The sequence below is a fragment of the Sprattus sprattus genome (genome assembly GCF_963457725.1).
Source record: "Sprattus sprattus genome assembly, chromosome: 20".
Classification (NCBI taxonomy): Eukaryota; Metazoa; Chordata; class Actinopteri; order Clupeiformes; family Clupeidae; genus Sprattus; species Sprattus sprattus.
The window spans coordinates 25,780,416-25,800,415 of record NC_137918.1 but is presented as its reverse complement, the minus strand read 5'-3'; the positions used below and the strand labels follow the sequence as shown (position 1 = coordinate 25,800,415).

The window sequence follows — 20,000 nt, the reverse complement described above, 5'->3', positions numbered from 1 at the left end:
GATATCATGTATGTGTACTTTATAATAAGGGAGAAGAATTGAAGACAAAAAAAGATGACTAACCAATCAATAATTAGGGTTAAGTACAAAGTTGTATCGTGTTTTCCTCCTGACATTAAATCAGACTATTGTAGAGGAGGTGAAGGTTCAGATTGTGAATGATGGGTATATGGGTATCTTACTTGTGGATATGAAGCGAAAAGAGGGTGGATCTGCTAGATGTTTCTAAATGACTGATGGGATGGACACTGGACACCTGTCAGTCAAATAGAGGAAGTGAGAGATCTATTTAAACATGCTGTACTGGTGAGACTGAGATCATGTGCACATCCTCTGAAAGAGCTGCTACCATTAGCTGAGTTCAGTCATCTGTAGCAGCTCTGCACCTGTTCTCAGATCAGTCTCCTGAGGGCTCTGATTCTCTCCTGCTGAGGGAGGTTTTTGTACGGCGCTCTAACACTGTGTGAATGGAAATGAATGACCACTCTGACCACAGTAATAATCTGCAGCATCTTCAGGCTGGACTCTGCTGATGGTCAGAGTGAACTGTGTACCAGACCCACTCCCACTGAAACGATCTGGAACACCAGACTGACGAGATGTTGCATAATAGATCAGGAGTTTAGGAGCTTCTCCAGGTTTCTGGGAGTACCAGTGGAGATAGCTACCCATACTCTGACTGGCTGTGCAGCTGATGGAGACAGTTTCTCCAGGCTGAACAGACTTTGATGAGGGAGACTGAGTCAGAACTATATCAGCGGATGACCCTGTTGAGAAGAAAGATAAATATTAGAACTGACACATCTGAAAGGCTTGGATGCAATATTAGCAGTAAGTTGTGAAATGTAACAGTGTCTCACCTTGTGCTATGAGTCGCATAGCTAGTAGGATTGCAGTAACATAAATCATCTTTAAGGTTCTTCTCAGTGGCAGCGAAGCACTGAAGCCCTCTGATCCACAGAGGGACTCTTAAAGTAGATGGAGCTGTAAGGTGTGTGTCAGTCCCCATGCAAAACTCTCTCTCACACACACACACACACACACACACACACACACACACACACACATGCACACACACACACACACACACCCACACACACACCCACACACACACACTTACTTCACTTCTTCTAAACTTGGTGTTTTTTATCAGTAGGAGGGTTGATGTGTAGGCATCTGAAGCACTCTGGTGGATTTAATGTGAGGGGAATTAACACACATTTTGAAGTAAGTGAATAATGGAATATTCTAAATGTATTGAATGATTGAATGATTATGTTTTAAAGCTTTACTCACACCTGTTTTAAACTGGGGCATGAAGTTGTCTGAAATACACAAGGCAGGCTTAAAATATAAACCTCTGTTTAGGAGTATCTTCAATAGTAGACTTCACACATTTTTATTTACAAGGATGAACTGTAGAATTAATAAAAGCAAATATTACGAAAGGAAGCTATGCAATTGTGTTGGGTCCTTCACTAGCTAAAATTAAACTATCCAAGTAAAAAAAAAAAAAACTTAACATTTAAAAACATATGTTGTTTTGAAAATTATTACGAATTTTCTAATTCGTCTTTTCTCTAAAAGAAAAAAATTAGATCCAAAGCTTGTCTAGGTATGTGAGACAGCTGGAGTTTGTGCAGGAGGTTTTTGTACGGCCGCTTAATGAGTCTGTATCACTGTGGTACAGTTTTGGTGGAGGAACCAGACTGTCTGTTGGAAGTAAGTAACAATTTGATAAAATTTTCACTGCAGGAAAACATCAAAGTGTACAATATTAAGTGAAATGATTGTTTTTGACATGCCTGCTGAAGTGGACAGTGGAAAAGTTTATAATATTTACTACAGACTTAAAAAATATTTAAACTTTTCGGTGTGGTTATTTTAGTCTAGGCTGCCTGACATGATTGAACAACTCATTCAGCAGCGTTACATTTGTGTCTTTTCTCAAGTACTTTTAGACTTTTAGGTCCAGTTTATCATTGTATTGCATATTACAGAGTCTAGAATATGCCATTTGACCTTCACCCACGTGTCGTGTTTCAGTTATTAACAGTTTTTATTAGAGTTTTCAGTTCCCTGATCTTATTCTCTTATAGTGATATCGTTTTAATCTAGTGGTTGTCTGGTTCTGCTGGTCTGAAGAATTCTGAACAATATCTGATACAACAGCAATTTCAATTCATAATCATGAGTAACGAATATAGAACTTTTCATTACTGTCAATATTTGAAATTAGTATGACATACTTTCAGATTAAATAAATAGCCTGGTTTTTGGAGTGGTCTATTCCACTGCATTAAACCATTGATGACATTTTTCTTTGCCTGTGTGATAAGATTACAGATATATGTTTTAGAAATAATGAAAAAAGTTAAATATTGGTGTGTTGCCGCCTAAATCGGTGGAGCATTTTACGTGTTCAGTTCCGCTTGATGAAACAGTAAAGAGTGAGAAGTGAAAGCTTCAATGCAAATAAAGGCCTGTGAGTTGAGTCATGACCCCCACAGAGGAAGAGGTTGAGCTGACATGAAAGTGTGCTGCTGCTCCTCCAGTCAGCTGATGTTGGGGCCAGAGGCATCCTAAGTGTGTTTCACATGCGCCTCCCTTTCCTCTCCTCTCCTCTCCTCTCCTCTTCTCCTCTCCTCTCTTCTCCTCTCCTCTCCTCTCCTCTCTTCTCCTCTCCCCTCCTCTCCTCTCCTCTCCTCTCCTCTCCTCTCCTCTCCTCTCCTCTCTCCTCTCTCCTCTCTCCTCTCTTCTTCTCTTCTCTCCTCTCCTCTCCTCTCCCCTCCTCTCCTCTCCCCCCGTCACTAACCTCTCCCCCATCTCTGCTGTGTCTGGTCTGCAGCTGATACTCGGCCCAGCCTGACGCTGCTTCCCCCCTCCAGTGTGGAGCTGCAGCAGGGGAAGGCCACACTCATGTGCCTGGCCACCAAGGGCTTCCCCTGGGACTGGAGGCTGAGCTGGAAGGTGGACGGGAGCAGCAGGAGCTCCGCGGGGAGCCAGAGCCCTGCACTCCTGGAGAAGGACGGCCTCTACAGCTGGAGCAGCACCCTCACCCTCACCCAGGACCAGTGGAGGAAGGGGGCAAAGGTCACCTGTGAGGCCACACAGGGCAACCAGCATCTCGTCACTCAGGATATCAAGATGGGAGACTGCTCCGAGTAGAGACAGAGCGCTCACACACGCTTACACAGAGGGAGAAACACACACACACGCACTCCACATGCACACACGTACACACACAGACTGATAGGCAAACACATACTCTTATGTGTTCAGAGAAATACTGTATTCTGGTATTAACATGTGCTTCATGTTGTCATATGTTTTGATTCTTTATGTGACCTACAGACAAAAATAAAAAGCTTGATCATTATCATTGTCATACTGTCATTTCATTATCAATTTGTGGGGATATTAAATCCCATTCAATGAAATGTAGCACACACGCACGCACGCACGCACGCACGCACGCACGCACGCACGCACGGACGCACGCACGCACGCACGGATGCACGCACACGCACACGCACACGCACACGCACACGCACACGCACACGCACACGCACACGCACACGCACTCACACTCACACACGCACGCACACACGCACGCACACACACAATCCAAGATACGCTTTGTCTTTTCATTTTCACCCACGTGTGTTTTCTGATGGGAAGCATTGCTGCTTTATTTCATATATTATAAAGATAAAGAATATGAGTCAAAATGTTTATTTTATTTCATCAAGACTTCAACAAAAGCTCCTCTAAACCAAAAGCTTCACACGTGTCCCACACTGGATGAGAACACATTGCTGTACTGATTTCAAATCAGGAGTGTTTTTTTCTCAAGATACAAAAAGGCTCATTCATGTTCATGTCAACATAAGATAGGATTTGTGCACCTTTCTGTTACCTGAATGTAATTATATTTCATTAATCTACAAATATAAACACCATGTTGCTTTGTAAAAGATACAGTAGTTTGCCAAGGACATCAAAATGTCCACAACTGATTTCATGTATGTGTACTTTGTAATAAGGAGGGAGAATTAAAGACAAAGAAACATTACTAACCAATCAATACATTTGAGTAACGCTAAGTGCATAGTAATATCGAGGTGAAGGTTAAGATTGTGTATGATGGGTATTCATCTTACTTGTGGACATGAGGGGAAAAGAGGGTGGATCTGCTAGATGTTTCTAAATGACTGACGGGATGGACTCTGGACACCTGTCAGTCAAACAGAGGAAGTGAGAGATCTATTTTAACATGCTGTACTGGTGAGACTGAGATCATTTGCACATCCTCTAGAAGAGCTGCTACCACGAGCTGAGTTCAGTCATCTGTAGCAGCTCTGCACCTGTTCTCAGATCAGTCTCCTGAGGGCTCTGATCCTCTCCTGCTGAGGGAGGTTTTTGTACGGCGCTCTAACACTGTGTGAATGGAGTGGAATAGCTCTGACCACAGTAATAATCTGCAGCATCTTCAGGCTGGACTCTGCTGATGGTCAGAGTGTACTGTGTACCAGACCCACTCCCACTGAAACGATCTGAAACACCTGATTGACGATTTGATGTATAATAGATGAGGAGTTTAGGAGCTTCTCCAGGTTTCTGGGAGTACCAGTTGAGATAGCTAGACACACTTTCACTGGCTGTGCAGCTGATAGAGACAGTTTCTCCAGGCTGAACAGACTTTGATGAGGGAGACTGAGTCAGAATTTTATCAGCTGCGGACCCTAAAAAAACATGATAACTTTTGAATTCAAAAAGAAGTAAAAACATTTAAATAATTAAACAGTTTAGAAACAGAAATGTATCAGCAGCTCTTTAATGAAATCTGATAAACTATCTTGCCAACAGCTCAGTGTAGTCACAAAAAGTCTTTCTCACCTTGTGTAAGGAGTCCCATTGCTACTAGCATTAAAACAGGTGAAAGCATCTTTGAATCTTTTTTCTCAGTGGCCCTAACAGCGCTGAAGTCCTTTAGTTAACACTAGGGCCCTTAAAGTAGATGGAGCAGTAAGGCAGGGCAGATATGCAAACAAGGCCCAGTCACACACACTTCCTCAGGGGACACTTCTCTCTGGAAATGGGGGGTGGGGGGAGTTGGCAGGGTAGGTTAACCCCCACTTAAGCTACAGATACTTCAGCCATTCGGAAGAGAGATTTGGCTCAGCAGCATTTTCTATGACTCTCCAGTGATCTCTGGGTGTCAGATAAAAAGTTAAGAGGTTCATATGAGAGATGTGCCTCATGATATTAGTTGAGTTGAACATGACGTAATGTCTCCTCTGTGCTTTCATATTAGATTTAGTAATGCATAAAGCATAATGGCAATGTGCATGTTCAGGACACCCACCTGTGGGCTTGTGATGAGTATGATATTGAGTATTGAGCACTGTGGAGAATAAAAGAACGTATAAACCCAATATGTTGATCATACACACGCCCTATGACCTTCTTTAAAAAAAATCGAAGTAGACTTTGAATTAAAGGTAGAGTTACAACTTCACAGTAAACTCCCACTTGAATTCAGGTGCAGAGAAAATGAAGCTTTGCTTCCCCCTAGTGATTTATATGTGCAACAGCAGCTGTAACACCAGATGTGTCATAAGTGTAATGAGACTAAATGGTGAGCTACTCCTGCGTCTTCCTGCTGTGTCACTACTTTAGTGCAGTGATTGCAAAAGTTTATATTCGATATTTCAGTTTTTGATTAATTTAGCTATTAACAGATCGGACATGACATGTGGAGAATTGAGTATTTATGACAAAAAGATGTATGGATACATTTTCTCAATTAAACAGGACAGAAAGGTAATATCAATTGTAGTTGGATGAAGTTAAAAAAAGTGACTTATTGGGTTGGGTTTAGTGTTGCTATGAGGACTTCAGAGACTGATTGTATATATACACACCAGGTTTCTTTAAGACCATGTTAGCCACTTATGTGGTGAATTTAAACCGAAAAACTAGATATTGATGTAATTCTAAACTGTACATGGATACGAACATTGAACATGCAACACACACAAAACACCAGCACCCAGTCCACTAAAGCAGGCAGCATACAGGCTGCAGTGGCGGGTCACACAGGTGTCCCGTCACAAATCTGCATTAAGCGTAGGCATCAGAATGTCACATGACATCCAGGAGACTAAATCTATGCATGCTGTATGAGGGTACCTCTTCACAGCGTAGAGCTGAGCAGCTTTATCTTCAGCTCTCAGGTCCAAGCCCTCCTGTCTGAGAGAACTGACCAGAGAGGACACACACTGCAGCTGTCTGGTGTGTCTGTTTGTTGTCCCCTTTACAGAAATATCCTACATATAAACTGAGTGAAGGATGTGAAATGCTAAAATACTGTATATTAAATGCGTGATAGAATCACTGTTGTTAATTAATGTGAATATGTGTCTGTTCCATTTGTGGTGATGTATACTGTGCATATTTAATGATGTATGTGCATAGACCCCTTATATCTGATAGCTGTTTAACTGTTGAACTGTAGTAGCATCAGCCTGACTGGAGCAGAGCTGCTGCAGACACTCAGTACCAGATGATCATCCAGCTGCCCCACGGATCAGCACTGTGTGTCTACCTGTCCACTGCTACACTTTAAATGGTTATTTAGTTTTCTAGTGAGACATAATCTGATTTAAACTACTGCTATACTTTTTAAGGTGTAGCCTATTGTAGCCTTGGTCCTCCTTACCTTTTGGGGAGGCTCACATTCAATGAAATTGAAAACCCCTGCTATATGCGTTATGCATTTGTGGCTCTTCGAGACAGTGTGTGAATTATAATGATCTACATTAGAGAAAAAACTAATGTTTGGGGTGCATTGAGATTTTTCGTTCATGTAAAGGGTGCCACGACTGAAAAAAGGTTGGGAAACACTGATCTAGTGATCCATAATCCGAATTTCTAAACTTATTACATCAGCATTTGTAAACTGATTAATATGTTTTAACTGCATTAATGTTTGGTTACATATATGGTCTGATTTTTTTTTTATTGAGAGTTGATGCCATAAAGTGTCATGAGAGCCAGTAAACTTTCTTTTTAATATAGTCTCAGTTTGGTCAGTGCAATCACTCATGTGTGGTTCTGCCTCTTTATATCAAGCACGACTCTTAAATATCCACTATGGCAGGGGTTCTCAAACTGGGGTCCACGGAGCCTTGACAGGGGGTCCGTGAAAAAGAAGGAGCAGTTTGTATCGGAGCATCAGAGTATCAGAGAGGGAAGCCGATGTGTGTGATCTGTCTCCAGCTGCTAACAAACGAAGGTATGAAACCGGCCAAGCTAAAGCGAGTGTTCCAGCTACGAAGAGAGGTCTCAGAGTTTCTGAGAACGTATAAGCCCGACATAGGAAGGTTTTTTACGACCCTGAGTACCTTGCCAAATTGGCATATCTGGTGGACATATTCAGCGTTCTAAATAGCCTCAACCTCTCAGTCCACGGACGCTACACATCCATCCTTGAAGTGAGTGACAAAATTACTGTGTTCATAAAATAGTGGAGACGTCGACTGTCAGATGGAGTGACAGAGATGTTCCCTCAGCTCACTGAATATCTAAACGCAAACGACCTGCCAGTGACTGTTGTTAAAGAGGTAGTCACCTCTCACCTCACTGCACTTAGCAAGCACTTTGCGGACTACTTCTCTGACTTGAACACGGATGCTTGGGACTGGGTGCGTGATCCCTTTGCTCCAGCAGCTACATGTAGCCTCACTGTCAAAGCAGAGGAGGAGTTCGTCGATTTGTCCTGTCATCGGACTTTGAAAGCCCGATTCTAGCAGGTGAGCCATGTGGACTTTAGGCCCTCCCTCTCACTTGAGTATCCCGAACTCACAGAACAGGTCATGCAAATATTGCTACCGTTTCCCACGACCTACTTATGCGAGTCATCTTTCTCGACTTTGACTGCAATGAAAAACAAATGCAGAGCTTGTCTCCAAGTTTAGAATGATCTTAGAATCACCTAATCATCCATTGCACCGAGAGTGGACAAACTATGTGCTGAGACACAGGCACACCCTTCTCATTGATCAGACACACACACACACACACCACCACTGAAAAAAGTGAATCATATTTTTTGTACAGTGATTAGTACGGAGTGTGAGGATTTCATGTTTGTCTTTGCTCAAAATAAATCTTCAGAATCATCTCTTGAAAAATCCTACAATCTGAGTTTTATTGGAAAACCCTACAATTTGCTTTGATAAAAAAAACATTATTTAGCTTCTCAGCACATTTTACAAAAAGATCATTTTAACTGTCAAGTAATGCCAAATGTAATCAAATGAAAAAATCTAAAACTCTTGTGATATGAATTGAGTACAAAAGCATATAACATTACAAGTAGCTATAAGCCTATATGATTTAATTTGGGATGCGATTATGAGGGGGTCCCCGGAATATTTTTTGACCTTTTAGGGGTCCCCGGCCCCAAAAAGTTTGAGAACCCCTGCACTATGGAATCCCTACTAGATAAAATATGTCTTTTATAGTTGGGTAGACAGCTATACGTCACTTATAATACTTCTACAAACTATGTGGGTATCACCATGCTCAAACACAACAGAGGAAGGTATTTACAGGTGGGGACCCAGTTTTGCATTCCAGCGCCCTCAATTGGACATAAACTTTATCAGAATCAGAATCAGAATCAGAATCATGTTTATTGGCCAAGTACATTTTCATATACAAGGAATTTGTTGTGGTGTTTAGTTGCTCTCAATGTACTTTAACTGAAAATGTGCAATAAATCACAACAGTTAAGGATCAAAAAAATAGATATAATGTAATATAAATATAATAATAAATATAATACATTGTCAAGTGTTCATTAAGGTGACGGCAAGGGGAAAAAAACTGTTCCTGTGTCTGGTGGTTTTGGTGTGCAGGGATCTGTAGCGCCTGCCAGAGGGGAGGAGCTGAAACAGATTATGTCCCGGGTGTGAGGGGTCTGCAATAATTTTCCCTGCCCGTTTCCTGGCTCTGGTGGTGTACAGGTCCTGGATGGTGGGCAGGTCGGCACCAATGATAATTTCTGCTGATCTGACTGTCCGTTGTAGTCTGTTCCTGTCCAGTTTAGTGGCCGATCCAAACCAGACAGTGATAGATGAGCAGAGAACAGACTCAATGACTGCAGTGTAAAACTGGATCAGCACCTCCTGAGGCAGGTTGTACTTCCTGAGCTGGCTCAGGAAGAACATCCGCTGCTGGGCCTTTTTGGTGACTGATCTAATGTTTGGCTCCCACTTCAGGTTCTGGGAGATTGTGGAACCCAGAAACCTGAAGGATTCCACGGCAGACACAGTGCAGTTCAGTATGGTGAGGGGGGGCAGTGATGGGGGGCTCCTCCTGAAGTCCACTATCATCTCAACAGTTTTGAGCGAGTTCAACTCCAGGTTGTAGCGACTGCACCACAGGGGGCGAGCTGTTCAACTTCCCTCCGGTATGCAGACTCATCTCCATCTCGGATGAGGCCGATGATTGTAGTGTCGTCTGCAAATTTCAGGAGCACCAGTGCTGACTGTCCTTGTGCTGGATGTTATTTCTCCCAGCCTTACCTGCTGCTTCCTGTCTGTCAGGAAGTTCGTTATCCACTGACTGGTGGAGGCGGGCACAGTGAGCTGGGTGAGTTTGGTGAGGAGGGCTTCCGGCATGATGGTGTTGAACGCCGAGCTGAAGTCCACAAACAGCATCCTAGCATATGTCCCTGGGGAGTCGAGGTGTTGTAGGATGTAGTGCAGTCCCATATTTACTGCATCTTCAACTGACCTATTAGCCCGGTAGGCGAACTGGAGAGGGTCCAGCAGGGGGCCTGTGATGACCTTCAGGTGACCTTTATGGCACCTTTAAGGAGAGAGACCCCACCTGGCCTTAAACCCTGGTCTACAAGGTATTCTATTATTGGAGGGCACTAGCTCACACAGTAGCCTCGACCACATTCGGGCTTGATGCCCATGGAGGACACGGGACACGGGGCCCGATGTCATTTCTCCTCTCATTTCCTGTCCCACTCATCACTTACCTATCAATTAAAGGCATAAATAAGCCAAAAAAACAAAACATTTCTATTATTACCAATCATTTGAATCAAAAGCATCTTGGTGTTGACCGACTTGTACACAATATATATCTTATTTGAATCCAGTATTTTAAAATAATCAGGCTTTGCTAGGCTGGTTTGAGTCTCCCCCATTTAATAATAGGATCTTTATAGTACTTTATTTAGTTCCAAAATAATCATCAACACTAATTAATCTTTACAGTGTAGATAATAGTAAATGTAGAAAATGTCCAATTGCTCAGGCGCTTTTTATTTGATAAAAATCTGATGAGAAAAAACGACATAGAAAAAATAACATACACAACATTATATCCGGAAGACCTTTACAGTATGCTTATATATTCAGTGGTTGTGTTTAGGTAATTCCTTCATTGTTTTGGTGTGAAACCTCCAGTCTGTCTCTGCTAAACACACTTCCACTGCATTCAGCTGAGCTACGGAGTCTGGCTATGGATAGACTACGAACCCCTCCACTGGACATGGCTATAAACAACTAGACTAGAAAAGATAAACAGACAGAACAGATCGTCCAATCAGATTCAAGTGTTCCTCAATGGAATATACTACAGCAATTATACAACCAAGTCATAAGGAAGTGTCTCTTTAGTAGCCTGTTTTCCCACTGTAGAGGAGAAAGGTGTTGGAGTTCACAGAGATGCGACTTCTGAGAGCTTTGAAACCCAGCACTGTTTGTCCACATATGTAGGTAAGTGTAAATATAGTGGGGAGATCAGCCGGTGTTGCGAGAGCATTACGTAAGTTCTTCTGTTAAAATTAGTTGTGTTTAGTATGTTGACAGCGCAGTTTCTCAACATCTAAACTCACAGATGTATCACAGCTATTGGCATGTAACACAAGGTGGTTCAATCGTTTAAAGGAAGGTAGGATTAGGTGAATACATTGGATTAGTGCTTTTGATTGGCAATAGCCAGAAGGCTTACAGCTCAGCTGTTTAAATACTAGTTTCTCTCCAAAAAGTAATGACTTGTTTAATGGCTGAGTTTACACACAAAAAAGTTAGTTCCAGCTAGCCTCTGGCTAATCAGGCAACTGGGAGCAGTTTTAGTATTTGTTTTATGAGTAGACATGGACTTTGGCACAGCCTAGGACATAGAGAGGGGCATCTGTGAGTAGCTGGAGGTGAATATGAATGATTAACATGATCACATGCTTCTGGGGATAGAGATGGTGACTGTCTGAGCTGCACATAGGGGGGAATGAGTGGGCTTCTTCTTGATGAGTGGAGACTACCAGTGTAGACCTGTGTTTGAGTCACATGCCACAGGGTAGGACTTCTTAGCACAAGAATGTGTCTCATCTTCAATTTGAGTTGTTTTCTAAGTAGACTAACATTACCTCTAAAGTATTTGCTCTTGTTCCATAACTAAACATAAACATTCTGTTGTTTGATCTACAAGCTTAAAACACACATTATAATAACACTTGGCAGACTTGAGGCCTAGTCCCACATTGCAGTTACAAGATTATAAGGCTCTCATTACCTGGTAGTCTTACAGTATGAATGTGTTCAAACAGTTAACTGCAACAGTAGTCAGTTAAATTGCAGTTAAATTGCACATGCAAAATAATGTAGTTCACATCTGCATTTCAGTCTGACATACATTGGTAGAATTGAGAGTAGAACACAGAGAAAGAGAAATCAGAAAAAGGAAGGAGTGTTAATTGAGTTTGCTATGATTTGGCCAGTTAGTGAAGTTAATATCTGTATTGCTGTTTTATATTAACTCAAATATAAATCCAAGCAAAAAGCCATTGTAGCAAATTACGTATTTATCACCATTATACATTATTTTTCTTGTACTTAATCTCAAACAGGAAGTGACTGCCTCCAAACATGAGTCAACATAGAGACTCTGCTGGTGGGCATGGAGATACAAGGTGAAGAATGTGTGTGTGTTTGTGTAATTTATTTGTTTGTGTGTGTGTTTGTTTTATTTGTTTGTGTGGAACCTGTCGGTTTAATTCACTACCAATGATTTAGATTTTTGGTAAACAAGACCCTTTGTTTTTTTATCTGATCACACCTGAACATAAACATTCTGCCTTCATTTGCTAAAAGGAGACCAGACACTCCTGTACCTGATTCTGAACCTGATGACAGGTGAGAGAGGCATGGTCCCCTCTTCACACTGAAGACTGGGCTGTTGGGTATTAGTATGGTAACACAACTCCATGAAAAGCTGACTGAAAGTGTGACCTACAAGAGAGCCATTATCACACAGAGAATAACAGGAATGTTTGATTAAACCAGTGATTATATTGAGTTGAACTATTAACACAAAGACAAAACATGAGGAATGAAATATTGACCTAGTGACCTAATGGTCATGACATCACATTTCCTCAAGTAGAACACTGTCTTTAACGAGTGTATGATGTGTTTACTTCTCTGAAGCCCAGTGGATGAGAGGCCAGACTCTCCTGCACCCAGCTGTGTGTCCATGAGGAGTGACCAATCAAAGGATGAAATCATCAACTTTAGTGGGGGACACAGTCAGCCGGATCCCAGGTAAGGATAGTTGTCCATCTCGACACAGGGCTAGTCTTCTTTTGTCCATTCACTTTGCTATAAATATATTCCTAAATGTGTGGAGAGGATATACGCTAGAGCAGGGTTTTTTAACCGGGGGTCCACGGCCCCCTGGTGGTCCGCGACGGAATATGTGCGCAGGGGGAGGGGGCAGTGCCTGCCTTTGCGTCAGTAAAGACTCCCCTTTGTGTTTCAAAGTCAGTCTGCATGTTGTGCATTTGGGTCCAGCTCTTCTACAACAGTGTTACCCAACTGCTCACACAAGTAGTATCAGCATTACAATTCAAATTTCATTGATGTACGCTCTCTCTCTCTTGATGTAACTCTACACTTCTCTTGCAGCAGAATATTTTACACTTTTAGCTGGATGTTAAAAAGTGTAAACAATGAGAAATGAGGCATCGTTAAAATAAGGCGATGTAATGTTTGTCTCATTCCCCATATATTCCTTCTGTACTTAGTGTTGCTGTTTGGTGCATAAATATTTACCTGTAAATGCTTTGTTGACCAATATCTGCTGTCCTCCTATGTCTACTTAGTGTCCAACAGGACGAACAAACAATGCATTCATCCTCCGGCAAAACGTGGCAAAATGAATTGTCTACTGTATTCAAGGTGCGTAAAACATAATACACATACAGTAGCTCACTTTTTAAGACTCCAGTGATCAGATCTTGAGCACTTGTTAAGATGTTGATGAGTTGCTGTGAAAGGAACCCAATACGAGGCTGGGTACGGTCACACAGTGTCTTTATGTATCGTGTACAAATGATCATTTTCTTTTTTTATACTTTATACGTAACCTGCTATAAAATATTGGGTAGATGTGTTTCTATACAGAACACTTTGAAATTCTGTTTTGGTAATGCATTGGACTGTGACACCTCTTTGTTACAGTACTGTTATAATTACAGCATTTAAAAATATTTCAGTTTGCTGCACTGATCGTTTTATTCAAGCAATTCTGCATTTTGGTCATTCTAGCGATGAAAATGAAGAAGGCTCTTTCCAAATATAGGGTTTTGGAAAACTGGAAAATTTGTCAGATTAAAGTGCTGCCGCAACTTTAATGGCAAAAGACTTTAGTCTAACAAGTGCGTTAGATTTGTCATACTAGTGTAACACATTAACCGTATTAATTTGTGTCAAAAGGTAAACACAAAAAGTTAGATTATGAAAAAGGATTGCTGTGCTCTGCAGTAGATTTGGAAAAGTACTAAAATGTCCGTTGTTACCGAGTCAGTCAGAATAAGGTACTGCTTTATAACAGATGTTTTATATCTGCCACACGTGTGTAGTTACTGATAAAAAAAAACTGTAACCTCATGAATGTGTGTCAAAAGGTTTACACAACTTGTTAGGCTACTAAAAGGGATTATTGAGTTTTGTACGCAGTGTTTCATTTTGCTTTTGATGTGTGGTGGTTTGCATTTTGTGTGCAGAGTTTTGTTTAGCATTTTGAAAAGATGAGCCCTTTTTTCATAAAACATGTGTTAGTGGTTGTAAAAAAATTGAGGACAGGACATTTTTAATGCATGAAACAGCTGATCAGATATAGAAGAGTTGTTTTGCAAATATTTCATTCAGTTTTTTTTTTCATCACTGATGGAATTATTTGATTTGCTATCAGGAGCTTGAACACAAAGTCATCACTTTCATGACGAATGAACTAAAGAGACTCAAGAAGGTCCTGACTCATGATTACCCAGAATCCCCTTGTAGTGAGGAGGAGGAGGATGAGGAGGACCAGAGAGAAGCCAGAGATGGAGCTCTGAAGATTGCAGTGCACATCCTGAGGAACATGAACCAGGAGATCATTGCTCAGCAGCTGGAGAGATGTGAGATATTTACTCAACACTGAGTTACTGAATATTATACATTGTTATTGCAAGCTTGATTTAAAATGTATTGAAGACTTCAAATATAAATCTTTACATTAAGTAAAAACGTAATTACTCCTTGAATATGTGATATCAAATAAATAAAGGAACACTTCCCATTAGCCCTCAGTAAACCTGCCCTATGGCATAGATGTCATGGGCCTCGTTTCCCGAACGCGCACTTAGCCTAAAAAGCACTTGAAATCGTTCGTAAGAGGAAGCCTACGTTGCAGACGGGTTTCCCGACGCGGCACTTAGCTTAAGTGTATCTTTCGTTGAGAGGAATTCTACGTGTTGTCAGGACCAGTAGTAACTTCACACTTAGCGATTTAATCCACCAGGGGCGTCGTTCGACCGTCGTTCGGAAGAAAGGGGAATTAAAAAAAAAAACATGGCTACTTGAAGCGAGGAATATTTTACATTAATAAAGCTATCTACACAACTTTTTATATGTTTATAATGACTCGGTTTAATCTGAAATGTGCTACGCGACCAATGGAGAGTATGTAGGTCTTAACTGAAGCTTTCAAACAGTAGTTTTATGGGACAATTAGCGCTTATGCCACCACTCCATTGGCTTGTATGGTAGCTTTCTAGCTAGATGGTTGTATACATATATATTTGCAACCATGTTCTTCATTGAAACTTTTTTTGAAAATCGCTAGTTTCATAGCTCATACAGTCACGCATGACGTACGCTTCAACCCCCTCGACACCTTATCCAGGGGTGTCGTTCGGCCTATTGTAGAAGAAATCCAAACGATGTTTCTGTGTATAGCACATCATGAGAATGTCATTGCTTCACCTGCCTATTCCCATCAAAATAGAAATAAAGAATATTGAGTATTTGAAAATAAAGATTAGGCTATACAAAACTAGTGCAGTGCCCGTAGGAATTATGCATTCTGTAGTGTTAGCAGACGTAGAGCTGTTGGGTAGTGTAATGGCAAGACATATTTGCACTCCACATAGGTACAGGTTACACTGAAGTATTATTGTGATGCATGTTTCCTTTTCATTAAGAAATGTGTTAATGGTAGCCTTTTTGGAGAGTTACCAACAAATAAAGTTTGAGATTATGTAGTGGATGCAGTTGAATATACTGTAGCCTAGATGTCAACGTTGCTGTCTAAACTATAAACTAAATGTCATAAAGAAAGACATTATTTAAAATGAAGTTATGGTTGAAATAGGATCACTTCTTTATTGTAAGGGTCAGTGTAGGGTAAGAATGGTCATACAGTTGGACTCAAATGTAGGTTAATTGTATTGAATGTATGTAGCCTACTGTACTGTATGACTTCGATGATGCTAGCTTTGACAGCCCACTCTCAGACAGATCGTAATTAATGTCCTTACAATGGGAACACAGTTTAAATAGGCTACTCTGCTGGAGATGGCGTTACTATCCCCGCCCCGAATTCAGTGCACATTGCACGTTCGATGCACGCATAGGCTAGCTAATTTCACAGCAATTAACGTAAACAGGTTAACCTGACGTAAACAGCTCCTAAGAGCTACTTAAGAACTCGTGCACGTTGCGCTCGTGGACCTGACTTTAAGTTGATGGTTGGGAAACGCACGTAAATAGAAAGTGTTACTTAGTCTACGATGTCGCGAAAATCCACGTAGGCCGTTAAGATACGTCGTTATCGGGAAACGAGACCATGGTAGATGGCAGGATATTATGATAGTCAGGGCCTGATTTACTAACAGGATTGCGGCCATTTCTGTCGTAAAATAGCGGTCATAAGCATAAAACGGTATTTACTAAGCAGGCGCAGCGCATATTAACGCTTTGTGGGTGTGGACGCGGAGGACACAAAAAGGTGGGTGGAAACATGCGCAAATATTTTGGGAGGAGCGAAGATAAGTGCGCCTAATGATGTATTGCGGGGTATTTACTAAACTGCCTGGCAAGCGCACATCTCCGATTTGCGCGCTAATTCTCCGCCTCCTAAAAGCACGTCTTAACCAGGAAGCGCATTTTCATTGAGTCTGAAAACGTTGATATGGCAGCATTGATAAGAGAAAGGCGGAGAAAGAAGACAGAGACAGCGCACAGAAATAATTTTTTCAACTCGTATAACACATTTTCAGTTAAATTAACCACAAATCATTAGATGGTACAGGTTAACCAGCCACGCAATACTTCAATTACTGAACCAGATCAGAGACGACTTAACCCTCCAACCGGAGATCACATTCCATTCAATCAGTTGGTAAACATTGCAAATATTAGCACCGAATCATTTCAAACAGTTATAGTATCAGCAGTTGATATATCTCAGCCTTCACAAATATTCACACAGGTACTCGAAGCATTGCTATGGCGCACTGGTCAATACATTTCCCCACTGCCACAGCTGAAATTATAGACATCAAACAGGACTTTTTTTGAAATCGCAAACTTTCCGAACGTAACATGAACCATTGATTGCACCCACGTCCATATATATTGTAGTGAACCCATGTCCCTTGTAGAAATGATTAATCTCGCCATTTACACATCTATATTGTTATAATAGACAGTTTATGCATTAATGCCACCAATAGCATATTCTTTATAATCGTGTTCTTTTAAACATCTTGCTGCAGGTGATGGCGGGCAGAACAACAATAAAGCAGTGCACACATTGAATCAGGTTCAGTGATTGAGCGAACGTGAACCAATATATCTATCTCCACTGTGCTGAAGCTTAATTTTCTCTTCCTAAATAAATACCACGAAAATGCGGAAAAACACCGTGCGTTAATGTGCGAACGCAGTTTAAGCAGCGGTCGCAATGTAAGTAAATCAGGCCCTATATAGGGCGGAGTAAACACAGTTTGCCAAGCGCAGATCTGGTTTGACAAATACCAATTAAAATGCGCAAAAACACTGTGCGTTAATTTGCGAACGCAGATTAAGAAGCGCTCGCATATTAGTAAATCAGGCCCTCAGTGTCCAGAAATACTATAGTATCATGTTACCATTAACAATCATTTCCGATGGCTCTCAAACATTTATATTCTTACATGATTCTGGTTCATACAATTCTTCAAGCGGTCATTACAGTTACTCATGATGATCCCTGAACACAGACTGTCATGAGGAGTACTGACAGGATATAATGTCTGTTATCACTCTCATGACAAGGGCTCCAAGTGTTACTGCAAAGTGCTCACTTCACACACTTACATATGCCATAAGATTGATTACATTGTATGTGTTTATCTCTAGATGGACTGTTTCTTACATGTCAACAAAAGCTCAAATACAATTTCACAAAGAAGTTTCAGAAGGTATTTGAAGGCGTGCCTAAGCTAGGAAACCCTACTTTTCTGGAGAAGATTTACACAGAGCTTTACATCACAGAGGGGGAAAGTGTAGAGGTCAATACTGAACACGAGGTCAGACAGATTGAGATGGCATCCAAGAGACAAATAACAATGAGGGAAACACCAATCAAATGTACTGACATCTTCAAGCCCTTACCTGGACAAGACAAACCCATAAGAACTGTGCTGACAAAGGGAGTTGCTGGCATTGGAAAAACAGTCTCTGTGCAGAAATTCATTCTGGACTGGGCTAAAGAAAATGCCAATCAGAATATTCACTTCATATTTCCTCTTCCTTTTCGGGAGCTGAACTTGTTTAAAGACAAGAAATACACCCTTCTGGACATCATCCATCACTTCTTCTCTGAAACAAAGGACTTTGCCTTCTCCAATCAGGACAGATACAACATTGCTTTCATTTTTGATGGTCTGGATGAAAGCAGACTGCCTCTGGATTTCAAGCACAATGAATGCATCTACAATGTATCAGAACCTGCCTCAGTGGATGTCCTTCTCACAAACCTCATCAAGGGGAATCTGCTTCCCTCTGCTCTTGTGTGGATCACCTCCCGACCAGCAGCAGCCAATCAAATCCCTCCTGAGTGTGTTGACCAGGTGACAGAAGTCCGGGGTTTCAATGACCCACAGAAGGAGGAGTACTTCAGGAAGAAAATCACAAAAGAGGAGCTGGCCAGCAGAATCATCACACACCTGAAGTCCTCCAGGTGCCTCTACATCATGTGTCACATTCCAGTGTTCTGTTGGATGGCAGCCACAGTTCTGGAGTATATCCTGACTGAAGCAGAGAGTGAAGAGATCCCAACATCTTTGACGCAAATGTACACACACTTCCTGATCATACAAACCAAACACAGGAGTAAGAAGTATGGAAACCGTGATGCAGATGCACTATGGAACCTGAAGACCATTCTGTCCCTGGGCAAACTGGCTTTTCAGCAGCTGGAGAAGGGCAATCTGATCTTCTATGAGAAGGACCTGAGAGAGTGTGGCATTGGTGTTACAGAAGCATCAGTGTACTCAGGGATGTGTACCCAGATATTCAGAGAGGAGGCAGGGCTGTACCAGGGGAAGGTGTTCTGCTTTGTTCATCTGAGTATTCAGGAGTTTCTAGCAGCTTTATTTGTGTTTTTGCACTTTAGCAACAGAGACAGCAATATGTTTGACCAACACCACACCTCTCAGCTTTATTCACTGCTCAGTGCAAACAGACTTCATGACCTACACCAGACTGCAGTGGATATGGCCTTAAGGAATGAGAATGGACACCTGGACCTTTTCCTGAGGTTTCTTCTGGGCCTCTCACTGGAGTCCGATCAGAAACTCTTACAAGACCTGCTGCCACAGACAGGAAGCAGCTCACTGAACACAAAGAAAACAGTCAAGTACATCAAGCAGAAGATCAGAGAAGCCCCCAACCCAGAGAGATGCATCAACCTGTTCCACTGTCTGAATGAACTGAATGACCGCTCTCTGGTGGAGGAGGTCAAGGGCTACTTGAGGGAGGGAAAAGAAACCAGACAGGATCTCTCTCTTTCCCAGCTGTCAGCACTGGCCTTTGTGCTGCTGATGTCAGACCAGGAACTGGAAGAGTTTAACCTGGAGGATTATGGGGGAGTGGGATCACCTGCCAGATCAGATGCAGGGCTGCTGAGGATGATGCCCGTGGTCAAAGCATCAAGGAGAGTGAAGTGAGTATTGGAGTCTTGAGTGAGTGTAAAGGTGGTTACTGAGGTTAGATTCTATATTGTTACTGTAGTACGACTGACAGAATTGTAGGGGATTCAGCATGTTCAGTGGGGAAAATAAGTATTTGAACCCCTGCCCATTTCGAAAGTTTGCCCACTTGCAAATAAATGTGTGATCTATAATTGTAATGGTAGGTCTATTTTAAAAGTGAGAGACAGAATATCAACAAAAACATCCAGAAAACTGCATTTTATAACAGTTATGAATTGATTTGCATTTGTTGCAGCGAATAAGATCAAATGTGACTACAGATTGAACAAAAGGATCTTAGCGATTGTGTGTGTGTTTGTCTGTGGGTGTGTAAAATAATAACTGTAATGCTGTGATTCTCATCTATATGCCTTGATTGAATGTGTGAGTTATTGTAACCTCACAAAGAAGA

The 20,000-nt window shown here is 41.6% G+C and overlaps 1 protein-coding gene and 2 gene segments (V, D, J or C); 2 read left to right on the top strand and 1 right to left on the bottom strand.

Annotated features, from left to right (window-relative positions):
• Positions 1 to 453: 453 nt before the first annotated feature.
• Positions 454 to 879, bottom strand: LOC308381709 (immunoglobulin kappa variable 1-39-like). The segment is given in 2 exons: positions 861 to 879; positions 454 to 767 (listed from the first exon to the last, which is right to left on the bottom strand).
• Positions 880 to 2,469: 1,590 nt separating this feature from the next.
• LOC308381708 (Ig kappa-b4 chain C region-like) lies at positions 2,470 to 3,168 on the top strand. The segment is given in 2 exons: positions 2,470 to 2,485; positions 2,849 to 3,168.
• Positions 3,169 to 7,565: 4,397 nt separating this feature from the next.
• The window catches only part of LOC308381707 (protein NLRC3-like), a gene marked incomplete at both ends in the record, with an annotated part of 39,661 nt that continues 27,226 nt past the window's right edge, over positions 7,566 to 20,000 (top strand). The window contains 4 exons of the mRNA XM_080859285.1: positions 7,566 to 7,768; positions 12,516 to 12,629; positions 14,373 to 14,488; positions 17,754 to 19,560. Coding sequence (XP_080715411.1) covers positions 7,566 to 7,768; positions 12,516 to 12,629; positions 14,373 to 14,488; positions 17,754 to 19,560 — 2,240 coding nt within the window. The remainder of the gene's footprint in view (positions 7,769 to 12,515; positions 12,630 to 14,372; positions 14,489 to 17,753; positions 19,561 to 20,000) is intronic.